Source organism: Liolophura sinensis, chromosome 9 (assembly GCF_032854445.1).
Source record: "Liolophura sinensis isolate JHLJ2023 chromosome 9, CUHK_Ljap_v2, whole genome shotgun sequence".
Classification (NCBI taxonomy): domain Eukaryota; kingdom Metazoa; phylum Mollusca; class Polyplacophora; order Chitonida; family Chitonidae; genus Liolophura; species Liolophura sinensis.
This window is the reverse complement of record NC_088303.1, coordinates 4831765-4851329: the sequence shown is the minus strand read 5'-3', so window position 1 is coordinate 4851329 and position 19565 is coordinate 4831765. Positions and strand designations below refer to the sequence as shown.

Here is a 19565-nt window from a genome sequence, read left to right as displayed (position 1 = left end):
CCGTGGTTAATGGCCTTGTGGTCTGTGGTTAATGGCCTTGTCATCTATGGTTAATGGTGTTGTGGTGTGTGGTTAATGGCCTTGTGGTCCGTGGTTAATGACCTTGTGGTCTGTGGTTAATGGCCTGGTGGTCCGTGGTTAATGGCCTTGTGATCTATGATTAATGGCCTTGTGGTGTGTGGTTACTGGCCTTGTGATCCAGGGTAATGGCCTTGTGATCTATGGCTAATGGGCTTGTGATCCATGGCTAATGGCCTTGTGGTTCATGGTTAATGGTTTTGTGATCTGTGGTTAATGGCCTTGTGGTGTGTGGTTAATGGCCTTGTGATATATGGTTAATGGCCTTGTGACCTGTGGTTAATGACCTTGTGGTCTGTGGTTAATGGCCTTGTGGTGTGTGGATAATGGCCTTGTGATCCATGGTTAATGGCCTGGTGGTCCGTGGTTAATGGCCTTGTGGTCCGTGGTTAATGGTCTTGTGGTCTGTGGTTAATGGCCTTGTCATCTATGGTTAATGGTGTTGTGGTGTGTGGTTAATGGCCTTGTGGTCTGTGGTTAATGACCTTGTGGTCTGTGGTTAATGGCCTGGTGGTCCGTGGTTAATGGCCTGGTGGTCCGTGGTTAATGGCCTTGTGATCTATGATTAATGGCCTTGTGGTGTGTGGTTACTGGCCTTGTGATCTGTGGTTAATGGCCTTGTGGTGTGTGGTTAATGGCCTTGTGGTGTGTGGTTAATGGCCTTGTGGTCTGTAGTTAATGGCCTGGTGGTCCGTGGTTAATGGCCTGGTGGTCCGTGGTTAATGGCCTTGTGATCCGTGGTTAATGGCCTTGTGATCTGTGGTTAAGATGGTCTTGTGGTTCATGGTGATTGACCTTGTGATCCAGGGTAATGGCCTTGTGATCTATGGCTAATGGGCTTGTGATCCATGGCTAATGGCCTTGTGGTTCATGGTTAATGGTTTTGTGATCTGTGGTTAATGGTCTTGTTACCCATAGTCAGTGTCTTTGTGATCAGTGGTTGGTGGCCTTGTAGATTAAACTATGTTCTCACAATATCTCGTGAATTTGCATTATCTCATTTATTGCTGTCGGATTGGTTTCGTTTTGTTCATTCATCAATCCAAGATAATCGGTCAGATAATGTTCAAGTTTTGTTCATTGGTCTTCGTTTTTCAGTGTGGCTCTGAAATGTCATAGTCCATTGGTGTGTAGTGGTTCAGCACTGTGCATGTACTTCTTTGGTCTCTGTTCATTGAAACTAATCGTTAGAAACTAATGTGGCTCTTACTCTTTGTTTTAATTCATTTGACACTTTGCACTTATAATGTGTTTGTTCATCGGTCAAATGTTCATCGTTTTAGTTCTACATTGATCTGTTGAACCTATGAACAAAGGGAAATGCAAAAATTGCAATGCCCATTTAATGTAATTTCCAGTGTACTGTATTGTATGGGTGAAAAATGTGCATACACTGTACCGTATGTGTGAAAAATGTGCATGTGCTGTACTCTATTTGTGAAAAATGTGAATGCACTGTACTGAAAGTCTGAAAAATGTTCATGTACTGTACTATACAGTATGTGTGAAAAATGTGAATGAACTGTTCTGTATGTGTTTAAAATGTGCATGTACTGTTCTGTATGTGTGAAAAATGTGCATGTAGTGTACTGTATGTGTGAACAATGTGCATGTACTGTATGTGTAAAAATTTGAATGTACTGTTCTGTCTGTGTGAAAAATGTGAATGTACTGTATGTGTGAAAAATGTGAATGTACTGTACTGTATGTGTGAATATTGTGCATGTGCTGTACTATACAGTATGTGTGAAAAATGAGAATGAACTGTTCTGTATATGTGAAAAATATGCATGTACTGTTCTCTGTGTGAAAAAGGTGCATGTAGTGTACTGCATGTGTAAAATTGTGGATGTACTGTTCTGTATGTGTGAAAACTGTGTTTTGCACAACTGTGATATCCACACAAACCCTACTCCCATCCCCCAACAAACCTTGTAAGCTTTTACGGTAACATACATGTGTAACTCTTGGATTGCCAGAGGTATTGACTTTTGGTAAAATGAAATGCAGACACATTCACATTCATACATTCAGATTAACTACATGTTGCGTTGGTTTGTCAGAGATTAAGCATATAGGTAGCTTGAGAAGGTATACTTGAAGTTATTGGTGTTTATAGTGTTTATTATTGTCAGTCCTCTCAAATCTAAACAATCTTTCATTTCAGTAGGTTAAAACCGTTTAACTCTGATATGCTCAGGCGTGTATCTTAAGGGAGATTATCTGTGAACTAGTGCATTGCCAGCTCATTGTATACACATGTGTCTATGGTGGGAGGAGGAGAGCAGAGGAGTTGATGAGGGGTTTGGTGAGTGAGTTAGTGGTTGCTTGTTTCAGATGTTTATCATTCAGTGGCTAGGGCATGCAGTGTGTCTTTTGTAATCCTTACTGCATAATGCATTAAGATGATTTCTCTGCCTGCAGGTTCTTTTTTTTAAATTTTTTTATTTTTTTTATTTAGTAATAACAATTTTTGTGTGGCTATTTAATAAGAGTACTGAGTACTAAGTAAAACACCAATCTGGTATATAAATAAATAATAAGACAGTCTTCCATGAAGTTTGTTTCAAATTGCTTTAGATGTATGTTGGACTTACATGGCATAATGCCGTACACACTAGTAGAGCGCTCTATATTGTAAAATTCTAAACAAGATGAGAAAATGTCATCTCATTCTCTGAGAGGTCTAATTCATGCAGTGACAAAAACTTGTGAAAAGCTGGTGTTGGGTATAACTGCAAAAAAATTAGAATTAAAGCGAATGGCTACTGCTCGTTAGTTCATTCCCCAAGGTGAAAGAAAAGCATGTACATGTGTGCCAAGTTCTTTCATTTTTCTGTACAGTTCTAAATTAATGGTTTTGTAGAGAAATTTAAATTTTCAGTGCAATATTGATTTGATGGAAGGATCATGGTTTTCTTAGGCTTGGTTGTTCAATTGTAAATTCTCGCCAAGCGCATAGGCTAGCTGGATGTGTAGGAATACATGGTACCAGTAATGTACATGGACATCACATCCATACATCAGCCATGCTTACATGAATATAGATATGTACATATCCATGCACGGCCCTATACAGGCTATATAATGATGTGCAAATTAGGGCTGCCTAGAAAATTTGCTAAACAATTCTATAAAAAGGCACAACTACAAATGTTTGAAGAAAAAAAAATGGCGTTAAATTAGAATTTTGTTTTCACGGACGCTTAAGCTTTTGCATTTTCTGTACTGTGTCATTTGACAGCATATCTGAAAAGGCCACCCTTTCCCTTAAAACTAACCGGCCCGGATAGCACAGTTGGTAGAGCGTCCGCTTTGGGAGCGGTAGATCCAGGAGCGGTAGATCCAGGATCAATCCTTGATCGAGTCACACCTAAGACTTTAAAAGAGGAAGTTGTAACTTCCTCGCTTGGCATTCAGCATGAAGGGGATAGTGCAACGACTGGTTGACCCGTATCAGTATAATGGATCGGGCGGGGCGGCTTACTTGCCTTCGGTAAGTCGTCTCAGTGAAGCAGCACTAAATAAAAGAGCGGTGGAAATCCGTCCTGCAACAAGGAGGCACATTACACGTACATGCACCCTAAGGATTCCTTCGTCGTCATATGACTGAAAAATTGTTGAGTACGACATTAAACCCCAAGCACTCACTGACTCATTCCCTTAAAACTATAAATCTCAGGAATTAAAGAAATGGTTAATACATGAACACCAGTTGATAAAACATTGCCTAAAACAGTTTTTAAATTAATATCAAATATTTAAAATAAAGCATGTGGTTTTTCTTTTCATTTTGTACATGTTCAGTTGTTGCGTTACAAAGATTTCCAGGATAAACTACATGTGTGCATGTAAATATTTCACAACTCCTAATTAATCATTCAACAGTTAATTCGTGCAGCTTATGATTTTACATGTTGTTGGCTACATGTAAATGTCATTGATACTTTGTCATTGTAGGAAGAATTACAGCTAGCATATATAAGTTGTTGTTTTTTTCTATCGTAGTATTATTTATTACCTGTGTATGTACACATTATGTGATAGACTGGTTTTACATGAAGCTTTATGGATTGACCCCCCACAAATGTATTATGTAGCCATGCCTGGCTTGCCCTGTCATTGTGTGTATAATAGAGCGAAGCCTCTACATGTAGATACAGTCTAATCTAGGCAGAAGGCCGGTATGGTTCAATACTTAAATCAATCAATTTTCTGTGCAAGTCTGTAGATCTGCATTCATCCCCTTGAGCAGAGTCTGGCATACACATGCCATGCTACAGTAGGTTGGAGGAGTCAACCTTTCAACCCTATTTGGAAAAAGTGAGTCTGGCCCATGTGAACTAGGATAAGGTAAACTGAAATTGGACTCCACCGTTTGTAGGGCAGCCAGTATCATCCTTGTGTTTATTTCTGTCCTTGTGTGTAGTCTATCTTCAGACATCTATAGTGGTTAAGACTGTTCCAGTGCAGTCTGTGAAGTTGAGATAGGTACTTGTAAATTACAGTATTATAGTGTCATTGATGACAGAATTGTGACGCTGATTTGACCATTCTACACAACGGTAAGCATTGGGGAAATTTCTTGTGTTGTTGTTCATGATCATGAAAGTAAAAATACTGAACATGAATATGGCCTCGGTTAATATTTGTGACAAATTGTTCCTGATCGTGATAATAAAAATGCTTGTATTACATGTATACATGTATGCATTATGGCACTGCCACATTATTGGTTAAATTGGTATTTACTGATTGTCACACAGGGAACATATAGAGCTACATGTATTGCGACATTGCACATGTTCATGTAATTACACATTCTCCCTGCGAGCAGAAAGGTTTTGGTTGGTGTGGGTGACATTTAATCACTTCCAGTTATGTGCGTTTCTGTTGAAGCAGCCAGAGTGAGCTAGCATCTCTGTGAAGCGTAACTGTATAAATCTTCTTCGGCTGTTTTTGCCAGTTACATGTATGTGTATAAGAAAATTGATTCTTCACTGGACCCAGGCAGAAGCTTGTGCGGTGTAGCTTATAGGTGATCAGGGCGGCACAATTGGCCTGCTTAGCTGACTGATGGGTTTGCCATCTCCTCAGGAGAAACAATTTAAAGAGGAACAGCAAGACTTGACCCGGGTGCTACAGCACAATAATTAGATCGTTTCTTGTGTACCAGCTCAGTTTAAACACACAGTTATGTCTTCGTTCAGAAGCAGCAGTGGCCTGGTGTAAACATGATGTCAGTCTGTAGGGAAGAGTACCTACACTCTGCACATGTACATGCACCAGCTCTGCACATGTACATGCACCAGCTCTGCACATGTACATGCACCAGCTCTGCCCATGTACATGCACCAGCTCTGCACATGTACATGCATCAGCTCTGCACATGTACATGCACCAGCTCTGCACATGCACATGTACATGCACCAGCTCTGCACATGTCCATGCACCAGCTCTGCCCATGTACATGCACCAGCTCTGCACATGTACATGTACCAGTTCTGCACATGTACATGTACATGCACCAGCTCTGCACATGTACATGCATCAGCTCTGCACATGTACATTCACCAGCTCTGCACATGCACATGCACCAGCTCTGCACATGCACATGTACATGCACCAGCTCTGCACATGTACATGAATGTATGAATAAATTAATAATTATGGCCTAATCATGCCATTTTGTGTTTTTAGTGTAACTATTTAGTGGCGAGAACATGGATGGTAAATGGTTTTCGATGTGATTATGAGAACATCCAATATAGATATAAAAAAGAAAACAGAAAATTGGAAGCTAATAATGCCTGAATAAAATTCACAAGAAATCACATTCATATTTTTGAGATATAATCTAGAAAATTGCATATAAGTGTATATATCTTATTTATTTTATGATATAGGCATGTGACACTGTCACATGTATACATTTGTCTATTATGACATACGTGTAGACCTATAGACCAATATATAGGTATGGAAAATGATCTGTGCCATTCCCAAGTCAATTTATAATTTACATATATGAAAGTTTAAAATGAATTTTGAGACCATCTGGTCTGGTGCATGTATTGTAACCCATCTATATATGTGTAGTACATGTACACATATTTCTTTAGATTATGCAAATCAATATTGCACCCGAATTTGTGTGTCAACCTGAAACTAACGTGATTAGGATGACTCATGTAGGTATGTGCAAAAAGGATACTGTGAGTGAAGCAGCAAAATGTGTCGGAAATTGGGCTTAAATCTGTGAATTGGATTACAATTTCAGGCTTGGATTATTAAGGTTATATAAGGCACAAATGTGTAACTATAATCAATAGGTAAATGAACTTGAGGATTACTGGATACACACAGCACTGGTACATGTGTTCATGGCTTTCTGTTTATTAATAGCTGTGCTGTTGATACTGTACGAACTGTACTAGAGGATTTTCAGCATGTTTAGTGGTTACTTTGGCAAAACTTCAAGCAGCTTCCGACTTCAGTAGCTGCTGACAACTATGAGTTCATCGTTGGTAGGATTGCATGTACTGCTTATCACATATAATTCAGGGTTACCATATTAAAATACTCAGATCAGATTTGTTGAGCGTAAGGAGGAGATTAGTTTCGGTCTTAATCAACTAACAATCCAGCATGATATATGTTAGACACCTGACAGTCCAACATGCCAGACAAAAGTACATGTATGTGATATATGTTAGACACCTAACAGTCCAGCACACCAGACAAAATGCATGTATGTGATATATGTTAGACACCTAACAGTCCAGCACACCAGACAGAATGTATGTATGTGATATATGTTAGACACCTGACAGTCCAGTACGCCAGACAAAATATATGTATGTGATATATGTTAGACACCTGACAGTCCAGCACACCAGACAAAATGTATATATGTGATATATGTTAGACACCTAACAATCGAGTATGCCAGACAAAATACATGTATGTGCTTTATGTTAGGCACCTAGTGTGGCTGTGTTTTAGAACATTAACATGCACCTCTGTTCAGTGTGGAAATTTATTAGGGGCCTTCGGCTAAAAGCTTATTGTTTTTGTAATAAGATAATTATTATTCTCTAAAAGTTTATGCTCCTTCTCTGGCCATAACTATTATAGCCATGTTCTTGAAACCTTGTCAAACTTAATTTATGCTCAAATTTATGCACTGTAAAAAAGAAAATGGTTTTGATTGAGCAGTGTGGAGGTTTGTGAACCTAGTGTATTTCTGTCCATGGGTACCTGTAGCTGATTGACCTGAGCATAAAAGTTAAAACCAACCAGGCTTGTATTCCCCGAGAGATGTACAGTGCATGCCATCCAATTTTATTGACACCCATCACGGCCTTCATGTATACAACATGCACGTACCCACACCTAGACGTATTGATCTGACACTGATGGTCACTGCTGGTCAATGTCGGTCAGTATCTGGGCATATAATGATCTTAATATACCAGTCGCTATTACCCTGGGTGTTCATCTCAATGAGTGAATTTCATATGCTGGAAATGGTGCACTGGTTATATAATGTGTTCAATATTATGGAAGTTAGATGTTTGCAGTACATGTGTTCAATATTATGGAAGTTAGATGTTTGCAGTACATGTGTTCAGTATTATGGAAGTTAGATGTTTGCAGTACATGTGTTCAGTATTATGGAAGTTAGATGTTTGCAGTACATGTGTTCAATATTATGGAAGTTAGATGTTTGCAGTACATGTGTTCAATATTATGGAAGTTAGATGTTTGCAGTACATGTGTTCAATATTATGGAAGTTAGATGTTTGCAGTACATGTAGAATCAGATCATGCTTTACCCTGGATACCAAAGGCAATGACATGTAGGTCAGCTGGGAGGCTGGGGGCATAGAAGACTGTTTTCATGTGTTTGGTATTTGTTCTGTGTAACTAAGGTGACTGGTGCAGAACATGGGGTGTGTATCGGTCACATGGATCAGACTGCTTGGGTGCGGGAACATACAAGGACATGTATTGTTTAGGCATGCTGAGCCTAATTATAGTTCATTTGTTTTAAAACAAAATGAATAGGAGTCACGAAATCTGAAAACGTAATTACATGTACTATATCATCTGATATTAGCCCTGCTTGTATGCTGTGTCCAAGATGTGGAACTGTCCATCCTGGTTTGGGCTGTATGTGCAAGGCTAAATCTTAATTCCTTAAATTGCTGGTGTTGTTTGTTATGGTTGTATCCAGTGACCAGTAATAATACTACTACTACTGATAATAAGAATAAGAACAATAATACTTTATTTTTTGAGGGAGATCAATCAGTTACAAAACCAGTCTTCCTGGAGTCCCTCATTCACACAAAAGGTTATTTACAAGGTCTGTACAGTATATATAAAATATAGTCAGTATAAATATAATGACATTAGTACAGCTTTGTGGAACATGTTTCTTTCATATATTCTCATACATTTTAAAATTTTGAACAGTTCTTGACTTGGTGTAAATTGTCCTTGTTATTAAGAATGTTATTGCAGGATATGTGTACAAAGTTTAGGCCTATATATGTAATGTGATGTATTGTGAGAGGCAGAGTGCTCTACAACACTTAACTGTGTGGCTTTACACCATACTGAGGCTGTGGTATTAAATTAATCCCTTGTCCCTTGACAAAAAAACCAAATAATATCACTGTTGTCTGTTAAACATATTCTGTTAAACATTAACCTTAATAAATTGTAAATGATATACAGTGAAATATACATGTTCTTGTGTATTCTGATTTGTTTCTAGGTAATATGACTGAGGGAAAATAAGGGAAACATTGTGCTCAAGTCTGGACTTGCATGTTGTTGCACATCTGGTAATACAAGCTCTGGAGATCAGTCAATCATCTTACAAATCAATTGGCTTCTGGGTACAGCTGTTAACACCTGTCAACATGAGTACCCTCATTCAGTACAGGTGAGTTTTCAGTAAGATTGAAACATTTGCTTGTTCATAAAGACACAGACTTCATGTTACCTGACATGAACTTCATCAAACATTGTTGTTGTTGTTGTTTGGTAAAAACAAACGTGAAAATGCCCAAGGGGCACTATTGGCTCTTCACACATTATCATATGCAATTTGTAATATTGGAACATAGACTGTGAACAATAATTTCCGTGTCGCATGGTCTGTCTGGCCGAGAAGTCAGTAGTGGACCATTATGTTCACAAAGGAGTTGTAATTTTATACTGGTACCAAGGCGACGTATGCTATAAGTGTGCAAAGTCATGGAGATCCTTTAAGTTATGTAAGTTCATTTTATGTGTGAACTTGCCCGTCTATATAATACATGTGACATTACTGAATGGTTTACTCTCTGTGACGTCAGCACTTGACAGTTGCTTTCTCTGAGAATGAAAAGCAATGTTGTCACGAGATGAAGTATATGACTTCAAGCATCTCAGATTTTGTGAAAAATAGATATTCACAAACTTTGAGCAGCTTACCGATATATTTATGTTGATTCATGTTGATTTGTGTTGATTTCAACTTACTTTTAATTACAACTTTTGATTATAGCTTATCCTGGCGGTGGGATTTGTCCATACAGAGCCATACAAGCCTATAACATACGTATATGTATAATACAAACTGCACTTTTCAGCGGTTATCATATTTATTATTGTACAGTGTATATATGTTTTTGTTATAAGCAAAATTTGTTTCTGTTTGAAAGCATGGCATTTATCTCATGCTCCAGATTGATATCACACTGGGGGAAAGGGGAACATTTATGTGGACGTACATGTATATGGTGTAAAAATGTTCATTTTCTCTTCATGTATGTGTATATGAACACAAATTGTTGAAAATTTGTTGGTTAAACATCTCTTCTATGCTTTTAGGCAATCATATACAGTATCTGTAGGCCTTCACTTTACAGATATAAAGTATGTCCAAAAACAAGCAACTTCAGGGGAAAGATGAAGGAAAATTATTTGTTCAAAACTACTTTGAAGTTTTGAATGATTTCTTTGCAGGGTGCTGTGGACAAATGTGGGTTTTTTCTCTTAATTCAATGAACCATGTTGTAATGGATGAGTAGACATTACATTAGTACATGTAGATGTCACAAGAATTTCATCCAAATGTTAAAATAAAGTACAGCAGTTCAGTTTGACATCACAGGCATCCAACATTATCTTTTAATTTTTGGTCCATATAAACACAGCTGACAATTCCAGCATTTATGTGTACATGTACGAGCTGAAGGAAACGAAGGTATTTTAGGACGTACATGTAGTTTTCAATGGTTTTTCCTCTCACACTTTTATAATGCACATGCTTACTTTTTGGGTACTCCTTCACCTTAATATTTTATGACGTCCACTGAGACAAAATTGAGGTATCACTATACCAAGTATAAGCTGATATAAATTATCTCCCTTAGGAAAAGATTTCCGTGAACATGAATAGTGGGGTTTGGAATTCTGCCAGTTTCATACTGACAAATGTTAGCATACCTTCATACATCTGCTCTACGGTTTTGTTTATCCTACTTCATTGTTTTCTATGGTCATTGTTGTAGATACATATACATGTAACCGTCCTTTTTAACATGTACAAATGCAATGTTGTTATTACGTGTACATGTATACCTGTATTGCATAACACTACATTGACAGATAAAGGCCTCCATGGCCTAGTGGCCAAATCAAACAATCCAGAACTCTAACATGTGTTTATTGTTGTACAATGACATAATGATGAGCAGTCATACAGACACACAATGGTACAGAGTATATCAGAACTTACAAATATGCACCAGAAGCCTGCTGCAGCATCAAAAACTCCATGTTGACAAGGGACCCATGTCTGAATAACTTCAGTCAAGTCTGATATTTCATAAAATAGAAGTGAAAAAGCCACACTCAGCATTGAGCGATTCTGACACACTGAATAGTGGTATGAAGCTCTGAGTTCACCATAGCCCAGTCCTGACCCTCTCACCAATCCGATCACTCAGTTCAAGTCCAACTCACACTGGCTTTCTTTCCGCTCACGCATGTATGTGGGAAGGTCTGCCAGCAACCTGCAGATGGTTATGGGTATCCCTAGGGCTCTGCCCAGTTTCTTCCCACCATAATGCTGGTCGCCATCGTGTAAGTGAAATATTCTTGAGTACGGCATAACACTCTGATCAAATAAATGGAAAGAATACACGGATAGACGGGCTAGAACATCTACATGTACCTGGCACCCTGGAGACTGGAGTTCAATCAATTACAAAAAAAGCGTACCTAGCCCCACACTCACTGCAGTATATATGTAATATGAACTTAATACAGAGAAACTCCCAGGGTTTACAAAATATTAGTTTCTTGTTTATATAATAGGTACTTTCATGTAGATGTTGTAGGTGTATCAAACAAATGGTGGGAAAACCTGTTAATTGCTCTGGCAAAAGCTTATGTTTAGGATAACCATATAACAGTATGTTACAATTGATGTGTATAGACATGTACATTCCTTCTAGTTAGAAGACATAATACAATAATACCTGTTCTCCGAAAACTCAGGCTACTCTAGCCAGTGACCTCAATACTGAACAATAAACACTGTTAACAATAAAACGTAAGAGAAATTAAAATAAAGATGCCAGAAGTGTTCGTCTAGGTATCGCTAAGCAACAGTCATTAGTGATTGATTATCAAGGTTGATTGCTGACGTACTGTTTAACTTTGCATAATTTATGCAGGTGTAGTATCCTTACAGTATGTAGAAGTATGTAGCAGTATGTAGTAGTTTATTAAGTAAATTACGGTAGACCTGGGTAGACCTGGTGCCATTCCCTGTCTGTCTGTCATGCCTGTAGTCTTCAGGCCTATAAACACGGGCTCCTCATAAATAAGCTAGCCTACATCAGTGTCTTAGGCTGGCTACACCTTCACATATTTCTTCTTTTATTGACCGCTGGGTGGGCAACGAGCATGGAAATGTGTGTGTATATACATCTACATTATGCTTCGTGTAATTGCTGCAGGTGTGGCCATTGCCTTTGAATCTGTTCACCTACCTTTTATATTGATCTTAAGTATGGTGGAAATAAAAAAGACTGTAGTTACATTGGTTATTCTGTCTTGACATGTTCCAATCAAAACCAGCTTTCCATCTATGTGGAAGTACATGTATAAAGCCTTTGTGTAATATTAGATTATTCAGAAATTCGTTAGATGATTGCTTAACTTTTTTTTCTTCCTGCTGTGAAAAGTTTACATAGATTTGTCCATGTACAGTGTAATTCTCTCAGTGTGGGATGCTTCTGTTTTCTCTGATCACAGTTTTCTTACACTTTTACATAGAAATTTATACAACCACAAATGAGTTTTTTGGCAGTAAATTGTGAATATATGAAGCATGCTGCATGTACATGTATGTTTTCTTTGGTCCATCCATTTGTTTGGAGATTTATAATAATGCAGAGTACAGGCCTTGCTATTTTGGATTCTGTTTGGCTGTACTTCCATACTGGTTTGATACTGAATTGATTGGCTGAACTGCAGGCTGTATCAGTCTCTAGGTGTATTTGATGTGCTGAGGTCAACTCAAGCTTGACAGGCACCATTTTATTGAAGCCTGACATTGTACTCAAACTTTCAGCTCTGTGCAGAGCTTCTCAGCATAATTTGAATGTGAGGCACATGTGCATGACTCCATTTTTCAGCACTGTCCAAAATAATCTATTTGGTATGGCAAAATTAGTCAATGAGATAAACCTGGTGGGTGTATTTATATTTCTTTTTTCTTAAATGATTCAAAATCTTGTCCCCCCCCCCAAATTTTGTTTAAATGAATGCAAATAAATGTCATAAGATATTACTTTTTGGTGCTAGAATTTACATTTTTCCTGTAGGATATCATCCTACTTCAGGGGTCCATTCTACAGAGCTGCTGCAATACTGCGTCAAGTGCATTTACCATGGTGATATATCTCTTTTCTGTATGTTGTGATGGAAATTGTACCAGGCGCACTTTGCAACTGCTTCATAGAATAAGGCCCCAGAACACCTTTACCAAGAACATCACTGGAACTTTTGGAATCAAGCATCTTTGAATGTTGCACATTTAGTGAAATGAATGAAATTTTAGATCATTTACTGTATCTTTGTGAAAGACACAAAACTTGTTTACATTTATAAACTGTACATATGTACATGTAATCTAGATACATGTAGATGTGCATGTTTATTTGTTTGATAATCTAAATGCTGGGATTTTTGAGGGCCTGCATACAAGCATGTATATATGGCAGCACTAAGAGTAAGGGGTCAGTAAAGGTCACGTCAGTCATGAGAGATATGCAGTAAGGGGTCAGTAAAGGTCGTGTCAGTCATGAAAGATATGGAGTAAAGGGTCAGTAAAGGTTGTGTCAGTCATGAGAGATACATATATGCAGTATGGGTCAGTAAAGGTTGTATCAGTTATGAGAGATACATATATGCAGTATGGGGACAGGAAAGGTCATGTCAGTCATAAGAGATATGCAGTAAGGGGTCAGGAAAGGTCATGTTAGTCATGAGAGATATGGAGTAAGGGGTCAGTAAAGGTCGTGTCAGTCATAAGAGATATATATATATATGCAGTATGGGGTCAGTAAAGGTCGTGTCAGTCATGAGGGATATGCAGTAAGGGGTCAGTAAAGGTCATGTCAGTCATGAGAGATATGCAGTAAGGGGCAGTAAAGGTCGTGTCAGTCATGAGGGATATGCAGTAAGGGGTCAGTAAAGGTCGTCAGTCATGAGAGATATGCGGTAAGGGGTCAGTAAAGGTCGTGTCAGTCATGAGAGATATGCAGTAAGGGGTCAGTAAAGGTCATGCCAGTCATGAGAGATATGCAGTATGGGGTCAGTAAAGGTCGTGTCAGTCATAAAGAGATATATATATATATATATGCAGTATGGGGTCAGTAAAGGTCGTGTCAGTCGTGAGGGATATGCAGTAAGGGGTCAGTAAAGGTCGTGTCAGTCATGAGGGATCTGCAGTAAGGGGTCAGTAAAGGTCGTTTCAGTCATGAGGGATATGCAGTAAGGGGTCAGTAAAGGTCGTGTCATTCATGAGGGATATGCAGTATGGGGCCAGTAAAGGTCATGTCAGTCATGAGGGATATGCAGTAAGGGGTCAGTAAAGGTCGTGTCAGTCATGAGAGATATGCAGTAAGGGGTCAGTAAAGGTCATGTCAGTCATGAGAGATATGCAGTAAGGGGTCAGTAAAGGTCATGTCAGTCATGAGGGATATGCAGTTTGGGGTCAGTAAAGGTCATGTCAATCATGAGGGATATGCAGTAAGGGGTCAGTAAAGGTCATGTCAGTCATGAGGGATATGCAGTAAGGGGTCAGTAAAGGTCGTGTCATTCATGAGGGATATGCAGTAAGGGGTCAGTAAAGGTCGTGTCAGTCATGAGGGATATGCAGTAAGGGGCCAGTAAAGGTCGTTTCAGTCATGAGGGATATGCAGTAAGGGGTCAGTAAAGGTCATGTCATTCATGAGGGATATGCAGTATGGGGTCAGTAAAGGTCGTGTCAGTCATGAGAGATACGCAGTAAGGGGTCAGTAAAGGTCGTGTCAGTCATGAGAGATATGCAGTATGGGGTCAGTAAAGGTCAAGTCAGTCATGAGGGATATGCAGTAGTTCTTGCTACTACCTGATTACAGCTTGACAAACAAGCTACATTTTGTAAGAAGTGTGTTGAAAGAACTGATTTAAATAGAAGAGCTTCAACTCAAATGATCTGTGACATGGAATAATTTGCACTTAATTAAGCGTGCAGTTGGGAATAATTGCTGTTTGAGAAGAATAGTGACATTAAAAGTTGTAGTTTGGAAAAACTGGGTTTTCAAAAAACTACAGTTAGGAATAACCGCTATTAGGAATAGTTACAATATTGCAATGTGGAAATAATTTTGCTGTATGAAATGCAATTTGGAAGACCTGCAATTCAGAAGATCTGTGATTTGGCAGAACTGCAATTTGAATGGAAAACTTGAAAGAATTGGTCGCTTTAGTAATTTAGTAATTAACATTTTTTCTTCAGTTATTACACATATATGGATGTAGGACAGGTGAAAGACATGTTTTGTCTGTAATCTTATTAATACATTTCTGTATGGCTATGAGAATACACTAGAGTTTCAGTAATGTGAGACCGAGTTAGAGTAGCTGTATAATGCAGAGCTTCACCCAGGACTTTGTGTTGGACAGTCTTGTGTGTCTGCATCCTAGTTTGTATACGCTTCAGGAATGATAGTTTACTTAAGGCCTGCAACTAATTATATTTATAAACATACATGCAGAAGCACTTAAGTCATCTTTAAAGACTAATTCACTGCTTTGTCATAGAATTATCTGTTGATTTCATTAATGTTGATCTTTTGGAGCTGTCGTGTACACACACGCACACACACACACACACACACACACACACACACACACACACACACATGAATTTTCTATTTTTAGAATACTTACACCTATTAAGTGACCCATACATTTTACATACCAGTAATACTGTTCCATTTAGGCCAGGGCAGCCTGCAGCAATAAATAACTTTGCCAGATATATGCCAGCTAGGGGTGAAGCATAATAGTGCATACAGATAACACATCTGCAAGCCTTCTCCCTTTTATTTCTGATATAATTAGCTGGTGATAAACTTGGCTATCAGTTGGTCTATATGTTCATGCGTGTGTACAGTGTAGGTGTAAACCTGGCAGAGTCCAACTTTTCCTGGATGGATTCAGCCAGCCAGTCTTAGGCTTGTATATAGAGATCTGCTGGTAGATGGAATGATCGGTGTATCAAAGGACACATTCTCTCAGGGATTTGATCTACATGTTCTTAAGACAGATTCCAAGAATAGGTTTGTCCAGGAGTTTCCGAGGACGGTTCTACAAGTAATTTGTCCACCGTGTTCCTAGGACAGGTTCTACCAGCAATTTGTCCACTGTGTTTCTAGGACAGGTTCTACCAGTAATTTGTCCACTGTGTTCCTACCACAGGTTCTATCATTGATTTGCCCAGTATGTTCCTAGGACAGGTTCTACCAGCGATTTGTCCACTGTGTTCCTAGGGCAGGTTCTACCAGCGATTTGTCCACTGTGTTTCTAGGACAGGTTCTACCAGTAATTTGTCCACTGTGTTCCTACCACAGGTTCTATCATTGATTTGCCCAGTGTGTTCCTAGCACAGGTTATACCATCAATTTGTCCACTGTGTTCCTAGCACAGCTTTTACCAGCGATTTGTCCACTGTGTTCCTAGGGCAGGGCCTACCAGCGATTTGTCCACTGTGTTCCTAGGACAGGTTCTACCAGCAATTTGTCCACTGTGTTCCTAGGACAGGTTCTACCATCAATTTGTCCACTGTGTTCCTAGCACAGCTTTTACCAGCGATTTGTCCACTGTGTTCCTAGGGCAGGGCCTACCAGCGATTTGTCCACTGTGTTTCTAGGACAGGTTCTACCAGTAATTTGTCCACTGTGTTCCTACCACAGGTTCTATCATTGATTTGCCCAGTGTGTTCCTAGCACAGGTTATACCATCAATTTGTCCACTGTGTTCCTAGCACAGCTTTTACCAGCGATTTGTCCACTGTGTTCCTAGGGCAGGGCCTACCAGCGATTTGTCCACTGTGTTCCTAGGACAGGTTCTACCAGCAATTTGTCCACTGTGTTCCTAGGACAGGTTCTACCATCAATTTGTCCACTGTGTTCCTAGCACAGCTTTTACCAGCGATTTGTCCACTGTGTTCCTAGGGCAGGGCCTACCAGCGATTTGTCCACTGTGTTCCTAGGACAGGTTCTACCAGCAATTTGTCCACTGTGTTCCTAGGACAGGTTCTACCAGCAATTTGTCCACTGTGTTCCTAGGACAGGTTCTACCAGCGATTTGTCCACTGTGTTCCTAGGACAGGTTCTACCAGCGATTTGCCCAGCATGTTCCTTAGATTCTAACAGTGATTTTTCAATTAATTTGTCTCTAAATTGATATTACAACCAAGCAGTGGTCATCTGTGTCGTATTGTCTGTGCCCGTTTAATTGCTCACAGTTGAGAAGTTACATGGGAATAAAATAGGATTATCATGGCGGCTACTGTACAGAAGAAGAAACTCCGATACAAGTAATGTATTTTGACAGCAGCAGATTTTTTGTTCCCTGGGTTTTTTGTTTATTTTTGGTGAATATGATAACTTCAGATAGGTACATCCTTTATGGTTCTGAAATCATTCTGTTATAATTTACAGGTGTCTTCTGTACACCACTATGTGAGTCATATATTACAGGTACATGATGTACATATATCTGCTATATACCAAATGGTACATGGTGTACATATATCTGCTATATACCAAATGGTACATGGTGTACATATATCTGCTATATACCAAATTGTACATGGTGTTACATATATCTGCTATATACCAAATGGTACATGGTGTACATATATCTGCTATTTACCAAAATTGTACATGATGTACATATATCTGCTAAATACCAAAATGGTACATTACGCACATGTATCTGCTAAATACCAAAATGGTACATTACGCACATGTATCTGCTATATGCCAAAATGGCACATGATTCAGTGTTGACATTAGGTTAATATGTTTACACTTACACGGACATACATGTCTTGTGGCGGCATGTCACGACATAGATGACACACATGCAAGCACATACAAACTATCCAGCATTACTGCCACACAGGGTTGGATCTTCCAGTTTGAGAGTTGTACTCCGATATCTTGTGGCTTGTTGACATTAATTTATTAATCATCTGTCTCATTATGTTCACCGCATTCTTCAGGAACTTCTAAAGTTCACAAATGTTCAGCACCCTAATTTTCTCCATCGTTCATGTAAACTTTTTTCAGGCGCCCGTGTTATAGTAATGTGATCTTGCATAGCAGTGTCTAAGCTCACGAGCCCTGCATTTTTCTGCTAACATTTTTGAGTTTCAGGCAGAAAGATTTGATAAGAATGACTTAATACTAACTTAAAACCATAAATAGGCTTAACGCTGTTCCTACAAAATGCTCAGTTAATTTATATCTAGATCCATACATCAGAGTTCTGTATGGATTTAAAGTAGAAAAGAATATGTATATAATGTTTGCTCCCTTTGCTAAACAACAGGAGTTTAGTAAGTATATGTACATGTACACACGCAATTAGAAATCCAATTGAGTATACGTTGTCGCTTAATTATGACTTCCAAAAACCTTATAACAGAAAGATGTGCAGGATTTCTAAATTTGTGTTGTTACACATTGATGGGACTGAGTTTCACCACAATATGGTTAAAATGCTTTCTTGTCTTGGAAGTGACTCAGTACCTTGTACTTGAGGACAGTCGTTCACTCAGGTTGTTATAAAATCAATAACCCTATCTAGATTCCGTTTTTGTATTGACAGGAATTTGGGAAAATCCGGACTACGTGTTTCCAACATTGCCTTGGGTAAGTGTCCTTTATGCTGATCATTACATGCATGTTTCAACCTTGTAATCCATGAGTGTGCATTATTCACTTGCACAAGTTGATCAGGACAGGTAACTGATTGTTTCTCATAATCCATGAGTGTGCATTGTTCACTTGCACAAGTTGATCAAGACAGGTAACTGATTGTTTCTCATAATCCATGAGTGTGCATTGTTCACTTGCACAGGTTGATCAAGACAGGTAACTGATTGTTTTTTTTTTTAATTTTCACCTCATTGTCTTCTGTACCACTGAAAAATAACCACTGCTGACTGTCTTCTAGGCATTTGCATGCCACCACCCATATAAAAATAGACTTGCACCTTGTGCATAAGAATGGATCAAAAAGCCATGACAGTTAGAAAACAAACATGCACATATGATTTCAACACACTGTCTTTTATGCAGACACATAGTACTTTGACAATAGGCATGTGATGTGACAGAGTATTGCACTTCTCAGTGCACACCTTTTGTAACAGTTTCAACTCCACCAACTTCAGTGCACACAAGAAATGGCCAACATAAAATTTGATATAAATTGATTTCATGGTTAAAGTGTGACCAGAGCTTTGGGCCAGTTTGATATACCTTGCAAGAGCCAAGTCACAGTCAATATTTGGCATGTTAAAGAAAGGTCAAAAAAAAATTCTTCCACCATTGGCAGAAATTCCTTTTTTCTCTTCTGTAAATGCCCATTTCAGAGTACATGTATATGTGTCATTATTTCAAAGTGGTGTTATCTCACCTCTGTAATTCTCAACATAACCATGATTTTCTGTAAAAAAATTCCTGCCTTTGTTGCTTGTATTTATATTAAAGTTTGTGACTCTATTTCAAATGAGTGTGGTTAATTAGCTGGCTTATCTGACTAACACATTGTAGGAAGCATGGTGTGAGGTTTGCTGGGGCATAATATAGGTGGAGACAAAAGACTTAACCACCTGTTATATCTAAATTACA

The 19565-nt window shown here is 38.7% G+C and overlaps 1 protein-coding gene across 2 annotated transcripts in view; it reads left to right on the top strand.

The window, feature by feature from the left end:
* LOC135474945 (voltage-gated potassium channel subunit beta-2-like) overlaps positions 1 to 19565 on the top strand; it is a 41428-nt gene that overhangs the window by 1133 nt on the left and 20730 nt on the right. The window contains exons 2-3 of one of the 2 annotated variants that reach the window (XM_064754640.1): positions 8864 to 9034; positions 18538 to 18581. In XM_064754640.1, the coding sequence (XP_064610710.1) occupies positions 9012 to 9034; positions 18538 to 18581 (67 nt within the window). In that variant the 5' untranslated portion in view covers positions 8864 to 9011. Of the gene's footprint in view, positions 1 to 8863; positions 9035 to 17201; positions 17240 to 18537; positions 18582 to 19565 lie in introns of those variants that run through there. The other variant, XM_064754639.1, reaches the window with a different exon arrangement.